General features: G+C 32.9%; 1 protein-coding gene across 6 annotated transcripts in view; it reads left to right on the top strand.

Moving 5' to 3' along the window:
• LOC135848728 (unconventional myosin-IXAa-like) overlaps window positions 1–18080 on the top strand; it is a 56200-nt gene extending 38120 nt beyond the window's left edge. For 5 of the 6 annotated variants that reach the window (XM_065368698.1, XM_065368693.1, XM_065368697.1 and 2 more), the window contains 9 exons: window positions 3268–3441; window positions 3548–3833; window positions 4284–4534; window positions 6890–6967; window positions 7064–7260; window positions 7349–7604; window positions 7703–7895; window positions 8415–8588; window positions 11707–18080. In XM_065368698.1, coding sequence (XP_065224770.1) covers window positions 3268–3441; window positions 3548–3833; window positions 4284–4534; window positions 6890–6967; window positions 7064–7260; window positions 7349–7604; window positions 7703–7895; window positions 8415–8539 — 1560 coding nt within the window. In that variant the 3' untranslated portion in view covers window positions 8540–8588; window positions 11707–18080. The remainder of the gene's footprint in view (window positions 1–3267; window positions 3442–3547; window positions 3834–4283; window positions 4535–6889; window positions 6968–7063; window positions 7261–7348; window positions 7605–7702; window positions 7896–8414; window positions 8589–11706) is intronic. The other variant, XM_065368696.1, reaches the window with a different exon arrangement.
• Window positions 18081–23729: the final 5649 nt, after the last annotated feature.

Here is a 23729-nt window from a genome sequence, read left to right as displayed (position 1 = left end):
GGGAGCTCGTTACCTTGATATTACATATTTATTCGAAATGAGGTCGGAATTTTTACACAGCATAAAAAGAAGAGAAAAAGGTTTCAAGGGCGACGTCAGCGGTAAACCGACGCAACCTTTTATTATTCGTCGTCATAAATAGTGAATTCAGAGCATTATGTGACGCTGAAAGTTTTAAATTTTGTGTAATTTTTGGCTTAATTGGTGGGATATTGTGAGATTAGATCGATTTTAGCTCCTTACAATGAGAATAAATGGTATTTACTTAGGTTTGGGGGAAATTACCGGTAATTACCGAAGTTAAAATTTACGAAATTTTTATGAAATTGGGTATAAAGGGGTTAAAATTGAGATTTATTGATTGTAGTGGAGAAAATTTCATTGTAATTACCGAGAATAAATGAGAATTTACCGGTATTACCGTTTGATCGGGTAATTACCGCGGTAATTACTGACAGAATGGTTGTGGAGAAATTCGGAGTGCGGTAAATTTCGGATATTATTATTGTGAGTTGCTCGTGAGTATATTAAAAGTTTGATTGATGATTACTTCCTTGAAATTCCAATTATTGAATGGTAATTTCTTCAGTTAATGAGAAATTACTGGTAATTACCGTGATCAAAACTGGCAATATTTTATGAAACTTTTTATAAGAGAATTTAGAATGATGATATTGTTGATGAGGAACAAAATTTTGCTGCATTACCGAGAAATGATATTAATTTACCGGTATTACCATCAGATTAGGTAATTACCGTGGTAATTACTGCGAGAGTGATCATGAAAAAATTTGGGTGGAGATGAATTCTAGAGGATATGATGAGTCAATCATAACGATATCAAAAGTTTTGACTGATATTTTCACCTTGAAGTTTCAATGAAGGGTATTCACCTCGGTTATGGGGAAATTACCGGTAATTACCGGGATGTAAATTGAAAATATTTTCATGAAACTTGTTATAAGAGAATTGTTGATGAGACATGAGGATGAGGAACAAAATGTCGTTCTAATTACCTAGGAACAATATTAATTTACCGGTATTACCGTCAGATTAGGTAATTACCTACTGCCAGAGTTATCATGAAATAATTTGAGTTGCGATGATTTTAGGGAATATAAGTCAATTGTTAGTATGCATATCAAAAACTTTGATCCATATTTCCCTTCTGAAGTGTCAAAGAACGGTATATACCTCGGTTATACAGAAATTACCGGTAATTACCGAGATGAAAATTGAGAATATTTTCATGGAACTTATTGTTAAAGAATTGAAAGACATTTATATCCTTTCTATATAATGAGGAGAAGAAAGTCGGATTAGGTAATTACCTTGGTAATTACTGCGAGAGTGATCATGAAAAAATTTGGGTGGAGATGAATTCTAGGGGATATGATGAGTCAATCATAAGGATATCTAAAGTTTTGACTGATATTTTCACCTTGAAGTTTCAATGAAGGGTATTCACCTCGGTTATGGGGAAATTACCGGTAATTACCGGGATGTAAATTGAAAATATTTTCATGAAACTTGTTATAAGAGAATTTTTGATGAGGCATGAGGATGAGGAACAAAATGTCGTTGCAATTACCGTGGAACAATATTAATTTACCGGTATTACCGTCAGATTAGGTAATTACCGTGGTAATTACTGCCAGAGTTATCATGAAAAAATTTGAGTTGAGAAGATGATTTTAGGGAATATGAGTCAATTGTTAGTACATATTATATCAAAAACTTTGATCCATATTTCCCTTCTAAAGTGTCAAAGAACAGTGTATACCTCGGTTATACGGAAATTACCGGTAATTACCGAGATGAAAATTGAGAATATTTTTATGGAACTTATTGTTGAAGAATTAAAAGACATTTATATCCTTTCTATATGTATAATTAAGAGAAAAAAGTCGGATTAGTAAAATTAGGTTCTTTTTGAACAAAATTGTATCAAGAATGAAGTTGAGATGTTATTGTGTGGTTGAAAAAATATTAATCGGTAATTAAAAATTAAAATGCAAACAAAATGTTAAATTTACCGCAAATCGTGATATTTCAAAAATTGTTGTAATTACTGTGGTAATTACGGTAATTTACCGTAAATTTGGTGAAATTACAGTGCATTTTTAGTAATTAATAGTAATTTTTGCATGGGCACCATAAAATGAAAACATCTTTATTCTTCATATTTCAATCTGAATTCTGGTAACTTATTTGGAAATTACGGTAAATACGGTAAATTGTTGGTAATTATGACATTTTTACTGCAATTTGGGGTAATTTGGGAATTTGATCTCCAGATTGATTATTCATGTCTTCCCCCCTACATTTTTCTTTGTAAATTTGAATAGTTTCTTTCGGTTATTACCGTAAATATGGTAAATCCTCCGTAATTACGATACTTTGAAGGTGACTGACGATAATTTTAAGGCTTAGCATCCCTGAAACATTGCTGTACAGGTATTTTAATTAATATCTTTATATTTCCACGTAAATTTCAGTGTGAAATTCGGTAATTACCGTAAATGTGAATAGATTATCGGTAATTACGATAATTTTGTTGATAGTAATGAATGTCGATTTCTGGATTTAAATTGCAGAATGACTCTCATTCATTCAAACCGACGTTGTTCCCTACTTTTTTTTCGAAAATTACAAGAAGTATCAACTATCAAGTTTGGTAATTACCGTAAATGTGGTAAAATTTCAAAACTACCGTAATCACAATTTTTGTCGTGATGTTAATTAGTCGAATTTTGCCATTGAAATCACAAAAACAAACATATAGCGTACCTACCTATTTACGCGCTCGTTAACTACCGTAATGATCGGTAAATGTTTGGTAATTACGGTAATTTGATGGTAATCGATGGTAATTTCTGGATTCAAATTTTGGAGTAACCCTCGTCTATCTGCACCCACTTTTATTTTTCTACATGACGGTAAATTTGTTCGGTAATTACCGTAAATATGGTAAATATTCGGTAATTACGTTACGTTGATGGTAATATTGGTAATTGATGATAATTTGACATTGAAAATCACAAAATCTCGAGTTATTTACCTACAAATAGCTATATATTTCCGCGTAAATTCTAGTTTACCATTTGGTAATTACCGTAAAAATGGTAAATATTCGGTAATTACGATACATTGATGGTAATTAACGGTAATTCGTGTTTCAAATCCGTAAAATAATAATTACGCGTCTATTTCTGCGTGTTTCTGCGTAAATGAGTGCTAACGCGGATGTTTATTTTCTGTTTACAGATTTATAAAATGGAAAGCGAAGAAGGTACGAAGCCTTCGCAAGTCGATCGTATATTTAAACAAGCTCTTCGAGAGTTCAAAGATAATCTAGTCGCTACCTATAGTGTTGTTAATAAACAAGGCGTCGAAGTCTTGAATATAAAATATAAAGATTTAATAGCTAATTTCCTACACGTGAGTATCCCTTTCGTACGTATTTATTAATTTGCACGCAGATGATTTCGTTCGTCTCGATCGAGTATTTAATTATTATTGTCTCGTTTTTTTTTGCGATTCGAAGGTCATCGAAACGGTTTGTCTGCACGAAGAAACATGCAAAGATTTTCCGGTAACGTTGTGCGTGAACGCTTTTCGCGGCTTTATGAACGAATTCATGACGATGACGCGTCTAGAAGCGGAGAAACCTAGTAAAGCTAAACGTAAAAAGAAGAAAAAGCATAAAGGAGACGAGTACTTGTCGCACGTCGGTCATCTGTTCCAGCTTAATATTATAAATATACCGACCGCTTGCGAAGTTTGCTCGTCTTTCTTCTTATGGCCCATCGAAAAGGGTTTAGTGTGTAGAAGTGAGTTTTTTTTTGATCGACCTACTACAAAGTATTATGTAATTTTTACTCGTGTGTCTGTGACGATTCGTTGTTGCCATCGTCATCGATGTCTACACCGTTTGTAGTACGTACTCGAATTTTGCGAGGTAAATGTCCGAAGACGACGATACGAGTTTATGACGGAATTGCGGAACAAACGAATAAAAGTATTGTAGGCATCGATTACCGATACTTATATTTTTTCCCCATTCATCGTCGTCTCGAAGATTCGCCTTTAGATTTGTTGAAATTGAGTATAGTCTACTACACAATACGCGTAAGAAATATCGATCGAAGATATTGTAAACAGAGCTGACGAAGGCAACAGCTAGCTGTCAATACTGACGTAATAACGTAGCCCGTAGGTATACGTAATAACGGGTATTTGAAAACAGCGATTAATTTTTCATAATTGACTACCTATTTCAGATTGCAAATTAACGTGTCATAAAAAATGTTACCCCAAAGTTACCGTAGAATGTGGTAAAGAGGTTTCCACCACCGATGGCTCTTCGAACGCACTAACGTCGGCTACAGGCGCAGCCAGCAATAATGTATTCGGAGTACCTTTGCATTTACTGGCCACCAGTAACGGTAAAGTGCCCTTGGTAGTCGAAAGACTCATTACCACCATAGAAATGTACGGATTGTACACCGAAGGAATTTATCGCAAGTCGGGAGTAAGTACTGATTGTGCATTATGTATCGGGTGGATTCGTCGTTGATTTGATGGAGTCTGAGGTCGAGGTGGGGATTATTGGAGATAATCTTCAGTTCACTACCTACTTAGGCAAAACGTGTTGAGATTGGCTGGGATTTTTGCTACTACGAGTAAAAAAAAAAATCAGTTGGCTTTTTAAACGTAGATATTGGTCTAAAATGCCAAAAAAGACGTATGTACGAGTATTTTAGGAGCTTGAAAGTTCTCAATTTTCAAAATGGTTGTCGAAACTATTTTTGAGCCTTTTTGAAAAATTTTGAGTTCAAACTTGGGCAATAAGTTTGTTTTTTATGAATTAAATGCTGCAATTTTTCAAAACGATCAAAAAAAGTTCGAATGGAATCCACCTTTTTTGAAAATCCTTGAAAATCGTGATCAAACTTTTGGCCAAAAATTCTGCAAATCCCCCAAAAAAAGTTTTCAAGAAATTGTAGCTTTTCTGCCGAAATTTAAATTCATTTTGATGATTATTTGCAAGACATGTTTTTCAAAAACCTCGAAAATCATGATCCAATTTTGAGATCAAAATTTTTCATAAATGTTAAAAAAAATTGATTGTAAGAATTTTTGATTTTTTTGCGAAAATTCCAACTCATTATGATAGTTTGCATAATACCATTTTTGACCTCCCCCCTCCCTCCCTCCCATGACACAATTTTGAGCTCAAACATTTACAAAAATGCCAAAAAAAGTTCATACCTTATTTTTGTTTTTTTTTTTTACGAAATTTCAACTCATTTTGACAATTAGCATGACGTCTTTTTCAAAAACCACATAAAGTCGTGCCCGAATTTCAAGCTCAAGATTCTCCTCAAGTGCTCAAACAAAGAGCTCTGGCTTTCTATTAAAATTCTAACTCATTTTGATCGTTTTCAAGACCTTTTTCCCCAAAAATTATGATAATTGTAACTCAGTTTTGAGGTTAAGATTCTTCAAAAACGCTTAAAAATATTTCTCGAAATGTTTTTCTTTCTGTCGAAATTTTGATTTATTTTGGTGAGTTGCGTGATTTATGATTTTCAAAAACTTCGAAAATCATGATTCGATGAAGCTCAAAACTTTTTAGAAATGTCGAAAACAAGTTAGTAAGTTCAGAACCTTTTTTGAAAAGCTCTGAAAATAGTGACCCAGTTTTGGGCTCAAACTTTTTCCAAAGTGCACAAAAAAATAGAAATTTTTGTGTTTTTTTTGCCGAAGTCTTGCTCCAGCTTGATAAGTCACAGGACACGTTTTTCAAAAACCTCAAAAATCGTGATCCAATTTTGAGTTCAACATTTTTTTTAAAACTTGGAAAAGGGTAATTGTAGGAATTCTAGATTTTCTTAGGAAATTTCAACTCATTTTGAAAGCTCCCATGGCCTTTTTTTTGGAACTCCCTGCAAATAGTGACTCAATTTCGAGCTCAAACTTATTCAAAAGTGCTCAAAAAAAGTATCTATGGAAATTTTTGTTTTCCTGGTGAAATTTAAAACCAATTTTATGATTCGTGTGACACCTTTTTCAAAAATCACAAAACGTCATGCCCCAATTTTAAGCTCAAAATTTTCCTCTAGTGCTCAAAAAAGGTTTGATTTTCTGTCAAAATTGTTAAACTCATTTTGATAGTTTACCAGGCACCTTGTTCAAAAACTCGAAAAATCGTGACTCAATTTCTGACTCAAAATTCTTTTATCGAAATATTTAATTTTTCTGTCGAAATTGATACGTTTTTCAAAAACCTCAAAAATCATGCCCTAATTTTGAGATCAAACTTCTTGAAGGGTGCTCAAAATTTTTTTTGGAATTTTTAAAATCATGACTCAATTTTGAGTTGAAAATTTTATCAAAAGTGTTAAAAAAAAGTTATCGAAGAAATTTTTGATTTTCTGCCAAAATTCCAACCTATTTTGATAGTTTGCTTGACACTTTTTTTTAAAACTCCTGAAAATTGTGACTCGATTTTTGGCTCAAAATTCTTTAAAGGTTTTCAAAAAAAAGTTATTATAGAAATTTTTATTTTTTTGACAAAATTTCGACCTCTTTTTATGAGTCACGTGACCTATTTTTTCAAAAACTGCACAAATCATTACCTGATTTTGGTCTTGAATTTGTTTAAAAGTGATTAAAAATTGATTTATTTCTGCAAAATTTTTTCAAGTGAGTTTCATTGATCTGTGATCAATAAAATGACCAGGTTTGTCATAATAATGAAGTATTTTCCTTCTTCGTCTGGTCTTCATGACTTCATAATTTCATCTAATCGAATCCATCTCGACTCTGGAACGACGTTTCAACAAACTTCATTCTTATAAAAATACTTGCTTTATTTTCACAGTTGACATCCAAAGTACGTGAATTGAAAAATTTAATAGAACAAAGTAACATCGATAATGTCAGATTCGAAGAATATCAGGTACGTACAAAATCAGATGAGACGTGAATTCCCAGCAGTCTCGAGAACATGAAAAAAAAAACATCGTAATCTGACGTCAAATTATCTTTTTTACAGGTTCACGTATTATCCAGTGTTCTAAAAACGTTCCTAAGAGAGATGCCGGAACCTTTGTTGACGTTCGAGTGCTACGACGATTTCATCAGAGCTGCTTCTCTGACCGAAGATCGCGTCTCAACCCTATTCACGATACTAAAGAAATTACCAAAACCCAATTATGATCTCATGGAAAGACTTATATTTCATTTAGCTAGGTAATGCATCCGGGATTACTCTCTGTAGATTTTCGATTTCAATTAGATACCTTTAGATTGACAATATTTGTGTATCTCGTGTTCGCAGAGTCGCAGTACACGAAGACGTCAATCGTATGAACGCCGCCTCGTTAGCCATCATATTCGCGCCTTGTATATTAAAAACGAATAAAATAGTACCAGCTCAGAATTCGTTGAACGATATCGAACATCAGACGTTATGCATTAAATTAATCATTAACGAACAAGTGGATAAATTGAAGGCTACGTTGGCCGACATCGACACGTTAGATAACGCCTGTCATACGGCCACCGATCGACTTTCGTCTATACGCACGTCTAAGGTAAACGGAATTCTTCATTTTTTAGGGGGAAAAAATCACTACTGTTTGAAAAAAAAAAAAAATGAGAAATGTAACCTTCACTTTATCCCTTACTCAAGCAGGTATATAGTCCTACCGAAGATCCACCCGAGAAGATTTACGAAGAGGAGCAACGATTGGTCGGACAAATACAAGAGATCAAAAAAGAAAAAGAAATTTTAACAACGAATTTACCCAGCTTGAGACGTACCAATTCGGATGACGATTTGCTATCGACCGATGACGGAAGCCTTGATGATATGGATACGAATTGTAAGCACCTAGTTTGATAATAATTTCAACCAGAAATGAAAAATTTATCGATTGCGAGTTGGTTTAGAAAAAATTGTTGGATTTTAAGACGTTGGAGGAAGGAGAAAGACGCGGAGGGCTGTGTCATTTATTTTTCAGAATCCGAAGGAAAGAAAATTTTCCACCCAACGAGTGTATCGGTTGCAATAAAAAATTCATAAAAATTTAGATCGAATTGAGGGTGGAAGAAAGTGTGACGAAAAATGGGGTCAAGGCCAATTTTCTTGACAAAAAAATTGAATATTTTAGAAAATGGTTTACAATGTACAATTTTTTATTCTATTCTGAAAATTGATAGATATTGAGGGGGGAAACTTCAATCTAATGTCTTAAATGAAGGAATGGAGGGGGAGGGGGGGACATTTCAAGCTATTTTTTTTTAATATTTCGTTTTTCAAAAATATAAAAATTGAAAATTTCGAAAAATTGTCCAAGTAATAAAATGCTGTGCTTATTTTGATTTTTGTTTTTTGTTTGTAGCTCAACCAAGTTCAAATGTCGGAATGATAGTACCGCATAAAAGAAAACATCAAAGTAGCTCGAGTTGTAAAAGGGTCGCAAATGTGAATTTACCGGATAGCGACGAAGACCCTATCATGGTGTAATTGTTCCTTTCGTTGAATTCCATATTTTTGTTTTTTTGTTTTTACTAAGGTAAGTCGAGTTTTCTAATTTAAGTATAATATATTTTATATCGTTAGAAAATTATGAAATTTAGAAGTGAATTCAGTGCAGACTGCAGAGACATGGCTAATACGTAGTCTTCCATCGTAGGAGGGGAAGGAGGTACTAGATCAAAAAAGTATGTAAAAATACCCCAACAGCCGAAATGTCAGTTTGCTTAAGTTCATTTTTTGGGCTTTGGAGAATTTTTGAAAAACAAGATGTCAAAGGCAAAAATGATCAATATTTTACTCAATTGAGCTGGAAATTTGAAATTTGGTTGGTTTCCTATTTTTATTCCTCCCTTCCCCCTTCCCCCACTCTCCCCCAACCATTAAAAGTGGTTTTGAGGATTTTTGTAGCCTGTGACAAAATTTAGAAATTAAATATTATCAAACTCATAGATCGATTGGAAACAGTGTTTCAAGTCATTCCGCAGTAGACTTTTCGATCGATCGATCACTCCTCATGATCGAAATTGGAAATCGAAAATCGATCGATTGAAAATACCTACCTATCAATTTTTAAGAAAATAAAATGACGTGAAATCGACTTGTGGTAAATATTTCTTGAGTAACGAAGACGAATTAAACAATTTCGATCCTTTATGAATCGATTTTCAGCGTCAAATCAATAAATTTTTGATCACTCCTCAATTCCTCATGATCGAAATTGAAAATAGAACATCGGTCAATCAAACTTATCAATTTATTCTTTCCAAACAAAAACAAAACGATTTTTAAAAAAAAAGATTGATCTCTTCTAGTTGTTATGATCGAAGAATATAAAATTCGAAAGGAAAAAAAACGATTTTCAGAACACAGCTTTTTGAGATTAAAAACACGATTTTTGTCAATTTTTGATCGATGATCGATTTTCGATCTGAAAGTTGTCGAATGAGGCTTCATTGATTTTTCATTTCGAATAAACTTACTGAAATCGATTATCACCTCGATCACATGAAATTGATGATCACAAAAAAATCGATTATTGATTTATTACGACGAATTTCTGATCAGCAAGTTTATGAAATTAGTTTGCCGTTTCGAACATGTTCGATCGTCATTAAGATCGAAAATCGCAAAGAAGTCGATTTTTGATCAGGAAGTTTATGAGATTAATTTTTCATTTCAAACATGTTCGATCAAAATTCAGTAAATGTAAAGATCAAAAATCGCAAAAAATCGATTTTTGGAGTTCGATCTTCGATTAATCAATTTTTGATCAAAAAAATTTAATTTTGGAAGTTGAAATTAATTTTTCATTTCAACACGTTCGATCATAATTGAGATCAAAAATCAAAAATAAATCGATTTTTGGTGGTCGATTAATCGATTTTTGGTGTTCGATTAATCGATTTTTGATCGTTATGAATTTTCGATCGAAAAGTTTCATTTTGAAGTTGACATCATTTCTTCATTTCGATTTTCGAACATGCTTTATCGTTGTTGAGATCGAAAATCGCAAAAAATCGATTTTTGGAGTTCGATTAATCGATTTTTGATCAAAAAGTTTCATTTTTGAAGTTGAAATAAATTTTTCATTTCAACACGTTCCGATCATAATTGAGATCGAAAATCGAAAATAAATCGATTTTTTTGGAGTTTGATTAATCGATTTTTGATTTTGATCAAAAAGTTTCATTTTTGAAGTTGAAATTAATTTTTCATTTCAACATGTTTGACCATAATTGAGGTCGAAAATCGCAAATAAATCGATTTTTGGGATTCGATTAATCGACTTTCGATCTCTTTGTAGATTTTTAAGCAAGAAGTTCAATTTTTAAGTTGAAATTATTTTTTCATTTCGAACATGTTCGATGATTATTGAAATCAAAAATCGAAAATAAATCGATTTTTGGTGTTCGATTAATCGATTTTCGATCGTTTGAAATGGATTTCTGGTCAAAAAGCTTTTATATTTGATTTAGAACTAGTTCGATCTTAATTGAGATGAAAAATCGCAAATAAATCAGTTTTTAGGATTCGATTAGGCAATTTTTGATTTCGATGAATTTTTTATCAGAAAGTTTTATTAGTGAAGGTAAAATCAATTTATAATTTCTCGAAAACTTGGTCACTTGAGATCGCGATTTTTGATTCGGAAACGCTTTTTTGAGACTGAAATTTGTTTTTATTTTGATTTCAAACATGATTGATCATTTATCGAATGGGAAATAATTGTAAATAAATCGATTTTTGAGGGTTTGAGAGAAAGTGTACGTTTTATGTCAAAATTGAGCTTTTAACGTGATTTTAATTCAAGTGTGATGTAACTTCACTTTGACCAAAAAAATTTTTGAAGTATCATTCCATGATTTGACGTTTTGAATGAAACCAAACTAGATCAAAAAAACTTGTTTTAAAACCCTCAGATTCAAAATTACAGCTGTTCAAGTTCATTTTTGGAAATTTGACACAAATTTCAAATTCAAAAAAAACTGTTTTTTGAGATTTTTAAATTTATTATAATTTTTTTTTTTTTTTGATGCAAAATTAAACCAATGTGGATAATTGATTAGGTAGTTCATTTTAATCCTTCCCTCCTCCTGTCCCCTTTGAAGAGCACTAGCTTTGAAGCCATTCTGGAGCCTCCAGCGAATTTTCCAACTTCCTCCTGGAACTCAGACAATTTGTAAACTGCGAGTAAATTGAAATTTTGTTCGAGGCTGCAGATCGCATCTCGATGTCAAATGATTGAATTTGGCTTTGAATTTCGTTGCGAACCTAGTTTTTGAAAATATTGCAATATCCATTTTGAAAAATGGCAATTTTCATCGAAAAATAATATTTTGGCATATACTACAGAGAGTGAATTTCTTTACATATCAACTTTGTGTTTATAAATGTACCAAAAACACTCGATACACGTGTACGAGTTTTTTTTCCTGTATTTTTTCCTCGAATAAAAAAAAAAACGTTGTAGTTTTACGATATATTATGATTAATCGTATCGACCCGAATTTTTGGCATTAGCGAGGGTTATTATTAAAGTTTAATAAACCTTCAGTAGTTCTCTCTGTCTTTCTCTCGTACTCTTTCTACAAACCATCAATGAGAAGATTTTGCCGCGAACTATCCGTGTAATCTGCGCATGTTGTTGTTTACAGAAATGATTTACCGTGTACCTGTCAAAACACAATAATTCATCGTACTCGTCGTTATATTACTATAAATATATAATTTTTCTATTTTATTTTACGATTGTATGTACCTATATGTGTGTGTGTGTGTGTGTTTTCCTTTTTTTTTTTTTTGTAACGATTACGAACAGATACATACGTTGTAAGTGGAGATGGCGTCAAAAGACGCTAGCTTATTTGTGTACTTTCAATGGTAATTTTTTTTTGGCGTCAATGATTTTGTTGTTGTTGTTGTTGTTTTCCAAGTATCTATCCCTTGTTATTGTCGTCATCATTTATTTATTCTCCTTTTTTTTTTTTTTTATTATTATTATTTTACAAAGGTTTCCTCTCTTTTTTTCAATTTTTTTTTCTTCGGTAATTGTTTTATTTATTCATTTTTCATTTTATTTCGCGAACAAAGTAATTTATTTTATCTACTTAAGAGGGTTTTAAGCGAGATTGAATTCATGACTCGAGGTTAGGATAGCTGAAGCTGATGTTCTCCGTGCTGGAGTGAATTTTGGGTCAGATCGTATTACGTCGCTAAAATATGGAAAAAAAACTCTAAAAAGGCTGTGCTGTGAAACCGTTCGTCGTTGTTTGTTGATGTGTAATTTTGTTGACGTTTGAGGGGGGTAGGGGGTATGAATTTGTAAATACCGAGGTGGGTCTGTCGTTGAGGCTGTGTGAGTATACGTATACGTATAAAAATGCCACATATTAGTGTACCTATTTAATATACTATTATACCAAATAGAATAGAGAATTACCTACGTATAATAGCTAAAAATGGCCGAAAATTACGCATGATTTTTTTATGTAAGTATTCTAATTCGAAGAGTAATTTGGGCCCATCGTTTACTTCCATTTTCTTCGAACGAAAGACTGATTTATTATGTATTTGGGCGATTTACCGACGTAATGCGAAGACCAAAAGTTGACCTGGATGATGGCGAATATCACGTGGTTTTTTTTTCTGTTGACGTGTTCTGATCGTCGTCGTTGGTTTTGTAAAATTTTTAATGGCTTCCTATAAATTTTTAGGACGGATTGTCGGCTGGTTTGAGCCGGTTTTGTACCTAAGGGGAGAGCAGGCCTGGAATTGAAGAGATGAAAAATTATTCGTGATCATTTTCTGTCCCCCCTGCCTGTTTTTTCATCATCGAAAAATTCATTTCAAACTGAGATATTTCGATTAAAGTCCAAGGAGAGAAAAGTATGGGGAGGGGAGGGGGTGAAAAAGCCTTGGTTTTTCAGAATGAAATTTCTGAAAATTGATGCTATTTTGAAAAGGTTTTGATAGTTATTCAAAATTTTGAGATAATTGAATTATTGAATTGAGTTGTGAAGGGTAGGGAGTTCATGTTGAAGGTATCAAATTTGGGTACAGTGTAAATTATTTTTAAAATTCCAAAATTTTAGACAGTGGAACCAGTAGAGAGGGAGAGGGTGTCTCATGTAGCAAAAATCGGACCTACTTTCTCATATTTTTTTCTAAAATGCAGCCTTTATACTTACTTTATCAGTGACCACATCGCATTTTTCCTTCAAATGATATTTTTTGGGGTCCAACAGATGAAAAATTAGGTGTTTTTTTGTTGAAAAATTCACAGATTTTCAGAAGTTCATTTTTGAAGATGACTTGAATTTTTAAATTTTGATCGTTTGTCAGAATTTATGAAGAATTGAAGATTGAAGGTGAGATTGGAGGGATCTCATTTGAGAAGAAGTGGAAATTGAGACTTTTTTGAAATTTGCACCTCTTCCCCCCCCCATTCACACCTCTTTCCATGAACCTCTCAAATTTCTTCTTTAAAAATGAATTATGAGCGGTAGAAATTGTTTGTTGAAGATTGACTTGTTGAAGTTTCAAAATTTGAGCTTTCACCAAAATTTGTGTCTATTGATGGGAATAAAAAGAGATGTCACCTAAAAAGAATCCAAAATTTGGGCCGAGTACTTCAAAAAATTACGAATTAGGTGTCTTCGATATTTTTTCCAAATTTTCAGTTTTTTTTTACCAATTTTTCAAACTTTTCTTAAAATTGAATTTTTTGAGTTAAATGGGTCAAAACTAGAGAAAGGTGAGGGAGTGGCAAAAATCCACAGTCCTATAGTTTTTACAAATTTGTGGTTGAAGATTGACTTGAAGTTCCAAAATTTATGTCTTTTGATGGTAGGAGGAAGAGGTCTCAGCGAGAAAGAACCGAAAATTCGGGCTGACCACTTCTAAAAATTATAAATTGCATGTCTTCGATATTTTTTCCAAATTTTTAGCTTTTCTATCCACTTTATCAATTGACCTCTTCACATTTTCTTCTTGAAATTAGATGTTTTTGGATTCAATGTATCCAAAAATTGAGAAAGGTGAGCTGGGCTGGCAAAAATTCTACATTTTTCTGGAAGTTTATCATTTAAAAATTGACGTTAATATTCAAATTTTGAACTTGCACCAAAATTTCCGATGATTGAGGGGGAAGGGAAGGGGGGGTTTCATCTGAAAATATGCGGTAATTTGACTGGCTGCTTGCAAAATATCTTAAATTATGTCTTCCAGTATTTTTTTTTCAAATTTTCAGTTTTTTTACCCCCCCCCCCACCTCTTCCGACCACAAATTTCTCTTTTCAAACCAAGATTTTTTAGAGACTCGATGCATCAAAATCAAGAAAAACGAGGCGAAGTTTTCAGAAATTGTTTGCCAAAGATCGACTCGATTTTTCAAAATTTTAGCTTTAACCAGAATTTTTGATACTTGATGGAAGGGGGCATGGATCAGGAAATTTGGACTGACTTCAAAAAATTACAAATCTCGTACCTATTCCTTGATATATTTTTTTTTTCAAATTTTCAGTCGTTTCGCACATTTTATTCCTTACTGCTCAAATTTCTCGCTTGAAAGTCAATTTTTTGGGCTCAATGGCTCGAAAAAAGTGTACGAGGGGGGCGAAAAATCCAATTTTTTTTACATTTATTGTTACAAATTGATTTGAATTTTGAATTTTTGATGAAGTAAGGGGAAGGGGGAGGGCCTCATCTGAGTTTTTTTCAACCCTACTCAAATAATGTTACTCGGTATTTTTTCTATTTTTTAACCTTCTCACCTTCTTCCCTCGAATTTCTTACATTTCTCTTTTTAAATGAGAATTTTTTCAGTCTTGAAGGGTCAAAAATCAAGCAAATTGAGCTGTAAATGTCAAAAAATCCTCATGTTTTGAAATTTTATGGTCGAAGATTTACTCAAATTTTCCTAAGTTTGACTTTTACTAAGGATTTTTGTGTATTGAGGGAGGGGGAGAGAAGAGGTCTTAATAAATTAGAAAGAAGAGAAATGTACTTCATCATTTTAAAATTACAAGTTTTTCAATTATTTCATCAAATTTTCAGCCCTTTTACCCCGTTTATTCGTTAAAATCTTCGAATTTCTTTCAATAAATTGGAGGGGGGGGGGCTCAGTTGGTCAAAAATTGAAAAAAGTGAGGCTCAGGTGACAAAAATTCATATTTTTCGAGGATGTGTTGTTAAAAATTGACTTAAGCTCTGAAGTTTTGAACTTTCAGTGACCGAAAATCTTGACTGGAATATTTCAAAACATTGCAAAAAATTGATCACTGATCAAGTATTCCTTTTTCTCGAAGTTTCAACTCCTGCCCTCTCTTCCTCCTTCTCTCCTCCCCCTCTGAACTGTTTAAAATGTCGTCACCAATTTTGGGATTTCAAATCGCCCGGAATCGTATTCAATAATAACAATTTGGGTTTGTTTGAGCGAAAATTTCACCCAAATGTGGGTACCGAGTGAACCAAAATTCGAAAATTGAAAATTAGGAACACCTACCCCTCCCCCTCACCCCCATCAAAGTGTAAATTTCGAAATGGCTTGGCTGAGTCTGTGTGGTAATTTAAGAAAAAAAAAAATCAAGATCGTGTGATTGAAGTCGTGGGATGTTTTGAGACCTTTTTATCTCCAAATTTTGCCCATTTTTACTCTCAAAAAAATCGATTAAAAACGAAAATTGCAGAATTTTCTATGTTTAATGTCCTTTTACCGCCAAAGAGCGATGATGGTCAAATGTGAGTCTATTCTGGCCCATTCTTGTGTCAAGTGTAAGAGGAGGGACTTTTAATCAAAATTCTTTCAAGCTCTAAAGTTTGGTGGGAAAATATTCATCCAGAGAGTCGACGAGTAAAAACAAATTGGTCTATTTTGAAGCCCACTTTTATAGAACCTCATTTTATTTTTCGAATAAAATGACTTCGAAAGTATACTCGAGGGCTTAGAAATACTAATTTTGGCATCTAGCTCGATAATTTTGAAATTTTGGACCACTCCCCTCCACCCTCAGGATTCATTTTGAATTTCGAAACAGAATTGTTCTCAAAACTTGTTCTTTTTTTCATTTTTTAGAAACTGATTTGATCAAAGTATGTGTTTTTCAATTTGAATAAATAACTCAACTTTCGATTAATTATTTATGAAATTTTTGTCAAAAAAAATTAAAATTCTGCAGTTGTAGAAAAATTTTGAAAAAAAAAATTGAATACTTAGAATTTGTAATAAATAAATTTCTATTTTCTTCAATATCGATCATTTCATCTCATCAACCGATTCTCCAATCACTTTTCATCTTCCAGGCCCCCCTTCTTTTGTACTCACTGAGCCCAAAACCTCACAATCCGTACCTTTTATACTTCCTATACCTACCTATATTTTTTGTTTTTCGTTCGATTTTAACTGAAACTACCTATTATACTTGTATTATTTTGTACGATAACTTCTAAGTGTACCTATAGAATAATAATTTTATTTTAAAAATTTTCGATCGATGTACGGTTTTTATTTTCCTTTTTCATTTCCTTTCGTTTCATTTTGTTTTAATTTTCAACGAAAACAGTCAATTATCAAGTTTAAGTGATAAGTTTTGTATACAGTACCATTATTTTCGTTTTATTATTGTTTGTTTTTGTTTTTATATTTTTTTCCCTTGTGTGTGTTTGAAAAGAGAACTGAACGAATACTCGACAACGATCGCTATATAAGTACACTTGTTTTTTGACCACACTATTACCATATAACCATACCATACCATACACCGCAAAGAATCACATCGTGCATCGCAGACTTGTCAGTGAATAAAACTACTCGGTACAACGAAAATTACAACGATAGTACTACAGTATCTAACATATTCATTACCATATTATCATCTTGGCTATAGTATGTTGTGTAAAAATATTTATGTATGACGTATGTAAAGTACCTACATATGTAGTAATTCAAACGATGGAAAAGTTGTTGCCAAGGGGGCGGAGGCGCGTTCTTCGGTTTAAACCGCGAATGAAACTTGTCAATGAAATCTTGGTCCTGAAATTTTTTCCCCAGCTTTGTCATGAACGAACGATGATGACTAACAACGTCATGGCCAATGAAGCTTATTCCAGTTTACCAAGGTTGAGTAATCCACAGGTCGACAGACTCTCGTAACGTATACGTAATTCAGCAATGTGCTCGCACAGACTTGGAAATTATCAATCGAAATATGGACAGGAGGGGGGCCAGAGACTATCCCAAGTTTGACTATAACGGTGGCAGGATTGAGAAAAAAAATCTCGAACGTTACCTATATTATTTTTTTTTCTTTCGTTTTTCGTTGTAAAAAGTACATAATTATTATTTTTTCCTCGTTGATTAAAAATCCGAATTATCGAGTTAACCAGCTGATGTTGTTTTTTTTTCGCACAATTTTATTCGTTTAAAAATACGTAATTATTTATTTGAAAAAATTCAAAGTTTGGTGCGTACGAATTTTTCTTCCTTTTTTTGGGCGGGGGAGGGAGAGGGAGGGGGGTTTATTTTAATACTATACGTCGCTTGAACGTGTTTTTCTTCTTTTTTTTGTTTTCGTATTTGTTATATTTGTATCTATATGTTTATGGTAGGCTTATTATAATAAACGCGTTGTATGATAATAATTTTTTTATGTTTTTTTTTTTTCTATCGTTATATTTCAATTTACGCGACTGCTATCAAAGTTTATCCTCAGTTCGTTGACATATTGTACTATGTGTGTGTTTTTATCGTTATTACTATAATATACTATTTTACCAAGTTTCTATCGAATGCGATTTTTTTTTTCTTTTTTCTTTTAAGTATTAATAATTGTTTATTTTTTTTTTCGCCTGATGCCTGTTTGCGTGTGAAAATATTTTTTATCCTTGTTTTTGCGTTTAAAATGTGTGTCTTCCTGTAATCTGTTGTACCATTTTGCTGTCGTATTGGTATATTTTATTGAGTTTTATTGCAAAGTATTGTAAATATATATCAAATATTTGTATAACAATAAATTTTGTTATTAGAAATTCGTTTCGTGTGTTTTGAAGGGTGTTTGGATCGTGAGAAGGGATGTGAATACTCCTTTTCCTCCCTCCTCCCTTCTTACCTTGAAAAAAATTGGACTAGAATATACCTATGAGTAATTTGGAATAATAATCTCGTTGCAAATGATCCAAAGAAATGATCCATTTCAGGTTTATTTGATCAAGGTTTCGATGCCAGGGTATTTCAGTTTAGCTCGAATTCCAACTTTGGGAGCACTGAAAGATCTAGGAAGTGTGGGATGGGTCAGATCGAAAAAATAATGTCAAATTCGTGCTCAGTGCTTTCGAAAACATGACATTCGATAAGTCACACTATATAAGTTCACATTTTTCAAATTTTGACTTTCAGGGGAGGGGGTGCTGAGGTTGTAGAAGAGTGGATTTGAAAAAATGAGGTCAAATTTGTATTCAAAACCTTCAAAAATATATTATTCGACTCATTGCACAAGATTTGTCAACTTTTTTCAGATTTTGACGTTAAATGAAGGGGTACTGGATATTTTGAGTGGGGAAGGGGAGGAGTCGGATCGACGAAATAAAGTCAGATTCGTGCTCAGCACTTTCAAAAACATGTCATTCGATGTGTCACTCGAGATTTGTTCATATTTTTCATATTTTGGTCTTGGTGGTGGGAATAAGGGGCGCGGGGAAGGGGTGGAAAAAGTCGAATCGAAAAAATAAGGTCAGATTTGTACTCAGCACCTTCGAAAGCATGTCATTCGATGTGTCACACAAGATTTATCCAGATTTGGGTCTTAAGGGTGGGGGAGTAAGGGGTGCTGGGAAGGGGTGGGAAAAGTTGAATCGAAAAAATAATGTCACATTCATGCTCAGCACCTTTAAAAATACATACATATGTCATTCTATGTGTCACGCAAGATATTTTGTTCATTTTTTTGATTTTGGATTTGATGGGAGGGGTAAGGGGTGCTGGGAAGGGGTGGAAAAAGTCGAATCGAGAAAATAAGCTCAAATTCGTGCTCAGCACCTTCAAAAACATGTCATTTAAAGTATCACTCAGGATTTGTCCATATTTTTCAGATTTTGGTCTTGGTGGTAGGAATAAGGGGCGCGGGGAAGGGGTGGAAAAAGTCGAATCGAAAAAATAAGGTCAGATTCGTACTCAGCACCTTCGAAAATATGTCATTCGATGTGTCGCATTGTCGCACAAGATTTATTCAGATTTGAGTCTTAAGGGGGGATAAGGGGTGCTGGAAAGGGGTGGGAAAAGTCGAATCAAAAAAATAAGGCCAGATTCGTACTCATCATCTTCGAAAACATGTACTTCGATGTGTAACACAAGATTTATCCAGATTTGGGTCTTAATGGGGTGGGGGGTAAGGGGTGCTGAGAAAGGGTGGGAAAAGTCGAATCGAAAAAATAATGTCAGATTTATGCTCAGCTCCTTTAACAAGATGTCATTCGATGTGTCACACAAGATTTGTCCATTTTTTTTAGACTTTGGATTTGATTGGAGGGGTGTAAGGGGTGCTTGGAAGGGGTGGAAAAAGTCAAATCGAGAAAATAAGCTCAGATTCGTGCTCACCACCTCCAAAAACATGTCATTCGATATGTCACACAAGATATGTCCATATTTTTCAGATTTTGGTCTCGATGGGGGGGGGGGGTAATGGGTGCTAAGAAGGAGTAGAAAAAGTCAGATCGAAAAAATAATGTCAGATTCGTGCTCAGCACCTTCGAAAACATGTCATTCGATATGTCACACAAGATATGTCCATTTTTTCAGATTTTGGTAGAGGGGGGGGGGTTTGTAAGGGGTCTTGGAAAGGGGTGGAAAAAGTCGAATCGAAAAAATAAACTCATATTCGGGTTCAGCGCCTTCAAAAACATAGTATTTGATATGTCGCACAACGTGGACGATTTTTTTGAAATTTCCCCCCTTTTTTGAGAAAAATGGGGTAATTTTAATTTTAGTGGGGGCGTTACCCCACTTTCCCCTTATACATGGGCAAAATCTTGAAAAAAAATTTTTAGTCATGTGACATATCGAATTCTAGGTTTTTGAAGGTGCTGAATACGAATTTGACGTCATTTTTTCGATCCGACCCCCTCCACCCCTCGTACCCCTCCCATTTAGGTCAAAATCTGAAAAAAATATCGACGAATCTTACGTTGTACATCGAATGGCATGTTTTTGATGGTGCTGAACACGAATCTGACCTTATTTTTTGATTTTACCACTTCCTCAACTCCGAATGTCTCTTTCCAATGGGTCAGAACTTGCTCCCGTGTCCCATTGAAAGTGCTAACTGCTAATTTTAAAAAAATGATGCCAACTTTTTGATCAAAACCCAAAAACTAGTTGAGAGTGAAGTTTTTGATGACCCTGAATTCGAAAATTTGTGCATTTTTTCAATTCTACCCTCTTGAACTCCCCTCCACCCCTCACCGGTGCTTTGAACATGTTCCAAATGTTTAGAATAAAGAAGAAGATAATGTGTGACCCATCTTTTGTTCGATTTCCGATAGTATTGAATTGGAATGTGCACTAATTTTTTGGATTCAACCTCTCAAGTGCCACTTCACCCCACCCTCATGTCAAAAAATGAAAAAAGTTGGAAAAATGTAGGTATCTTAATCTACTTATTTTTTGGATTCGACTCCTCCTACTCAACCAGTGATCATTTTTTTGTAAATAAGATCTAAGGAGATACCGAGCAGTTCAAAATTATTTTTCGAAGGGTATGTAATTTTTAAAAAAATAATTCCAATTTACTTGAATTTTTTTCAAAAAATATTCTAAATGGAAATTTTGGCCGAATTGATAGCCACAGGTGTAAAATGGAAAAACGTCGATGTCATCATCGGAGTCTGAGATCACTGCTCAATTTGCTACGTTACTCTTAAGTCTTGACGTCATTCCACAATAGCACTACCTATAGAACTAAAAAATATCTATTAATTAATTTTTTATTTTCCTCTCTGTTTTCAATAAACTATTGGAACTGCCGAAGTTTTTCCCATTTCCTGTTTTTTTTTCTTTGGTGGATTTTAAAGACATTCGTGTGCAGTTATCGTCATACGGGGGATTATGCAACACCCTTCCCCCCTAACTCACCCTCGTAGATACAAGCTCGCCAATTATTCGCACTAGTTTGGCCGTGAATTATTTACCTTAAATGAGAGGTAATTACTCGTAGTAGGTACGCGCTGAGAAAAAAATTCCAAACTACAAATTATATGTATAGAGAGACGAAAGCTGTCGAGAAAAACCTGTATAATATAGTTACGCAGACGAAGATGATGGTCCAAATCCGAATGATAAATAATTCAGAGCACGAACATTGGGCGTAGCAAAAGACAAAAACCCAAAAGTAGCACTACGTGTTTTCCAAGATTTTTCCCAAAGTAATGCTTCGAAATTCCAACAGACTACGGAGACGTATTTTTTGGAATTTTCCTCTGCGATCTGCGAAGGAGACGTTGAAAAAAAAATTGAAAAAATATTTTACCAGTTATTCATCTTCTTGTGATTAAGCGCGGGGGACATTCGTCAAATCCTATAGTAGAAACACAGGAAGTTTGAAATGAGGTGGTTCGGCCCACCATTTTTCAATTTTTATTTAATTCAACTTCGCTGGAATTGAAAAATATCAATACTTTCAATAAAAATAGCTAAAAAAAAACAGTTTTTTAAAATCAAAATACCTACAAAAAAAAAGTTTTCGCCATAAGTACCCAGTGAATAATTCTACTTTTTATTGTAATAACAAACTGTAAAATAGACTTAGTATGTTTTGTCAAAATCGCCATAAAAGCCTGTTTCTTAATCGAAATTGAAAAAAGTATTGTTTTTTTTTACAACAAAGTCGAAATCTCCCTTTTTTGTTCAAAATTTCTTGTAATTTGTCGCAAAGAAATCTGGTTTTTTTTTGGTTAAAGCAGTAAAAAAAATCCATTTTTTTAATCAAGATTTTCAAAAAAAATAGATTTTAGCCAGGGTTGGCCGTAAACTAAATACTTTACATAGTTTACAGTAAAATGTAATGTAAAATTGTAAAGTAAAATATTTTTATTTTACTGTAAAGTAAACTAAAAAGTAAACTATGTAAATTTTCGTGTTTTTGGTCAGTTTTTGTACTGTTTTGACGTTTTGAGTTCCTAAAAACACATTTTGAATATCTCTGTGTTCATAATCAATGAAAAATGAAATGAATTTGCACAAAAGACGAAACAAAGGAAAATTTGGTAAAAAATAATGTAAACAAAGTACAAAACCCTAGGGTTTTGAATGCCAGATTTCGCTTTTGACCCACTGACACTCGATTTAGAGTTAAAATAACAATAATCACACAAAATAGGTAATCATGCCATCATTAGAACCGAAATAAAGCAAAGAAAAAAGCGGAGAACGCGAAAACGAAGAGAAATTGATCCAAATTTTGATTTTCCAATGAAAAAAAACAAAGAATAGTTTACTTTAATTTTACTCTACATATTCAATTTACATTACATTTTACTTTACGTGTAAAGTAAACTATGTAAAAAATAATACTTTACGGTAAAGGCACATCCCTGATTTTAGCCAAAACTGAAAAATTTTACTTGTTTTGTAAAAAATTAATAAAAAAAACTCATCATTTCTGTCGAAATTGCCCAAAACACAAGATTTTGATTTAAAGTGGCCAAAAATTAATAGTTTGTTGCCAAAATTGTAGAAAATTAAACTTTTTTGTAAAAATATTGTCAAATCCATTCTTATGAGCTTTTTGTCAAATTTACTTCAAATCCTGTTATTGTGGCAAAAATACAATAAAAAATTCAACTTTTTTTCAAAAACAGTGAAACATTCCATTCTGCTTCTTTGTATGCTTCTTTGTATTGTAAAAAACACTCGTTTCCGTTTTTCAATCAATATTGCCGAAAAGTTTTTTCTGACAAAATTCCAGAAAAAACATTTTTTTTTGCTTTAAATTTGCAGAAAATTTTGCTTTTTTGTTGCAGAAAATTTTGCTTTTTTGTTGCAGAAAATCTGTGTTTTTTTGAATAAAAATTACTTACCTATTTGAAAAAATCTTATGTAAAAAATCGCCAGTCTTTTTTTTCGCAAAAAATCTGGGTTGTCGCATTGAATTGCCAAAAAAAATTACCTTTTGAAAAAATGACTCATTTTTGTCGAAATTTTTTAGAAACCTCAATTGCCAAAGTCTTTTTTATTGCCTGAATTACAGAAAAAAAACTTCATTTTGTGATTTAAAATTTCCAGAAAGTATTTCTTTTTTCTCAATTTTTTTTTTTTTTTTTTGATTGCAAAAGAACCAAAAGAACCAGTTTTTTAAGTAAGTAAGAAGTAAGTATATCAAAATTATTTTAAAAATCTCACTATTTCACCTGTTGAAAAAACCTGTAAGGTAGACTCATTTTTGTCAAAATTGCCATAAATGCAAGTTTTCTAATTAAAATTGCAAAAAAAAACTTGTTTTTTACCTAAATTGTGGAAAAAACTTCTTGTTTTGTAAAGATTTCTAGGATTGCTCATTTGTCAACTGCGAAAAATGCTACTATTTTGTAAACGTTTTTTAAAAGATCCATCTTCTGTCAAAATTGTCGTAAAAACCTGTTTTTTTCAAAAACATTTCCAAGAACTAAGTCTTATTTTTTGTCAAAATTGCCG

Source organism: Planococcus citri, chromosome 5, assembly GCF_950023065.1.
Source record: "Planococcus citri chromosome 5, ihPlaCitr1.1, whole genome shotgun sequence".
NCBI lineage: Eukaryota > Metazoa > Arthropoda > Insecta > Hemiptera > Pseudococcidae > Planococcus > Planococcus citri.
Note: the sequence above shows the minus strand (reverse complement) of the source record. Positions and strands in the feature narration are given on the sequence as shown.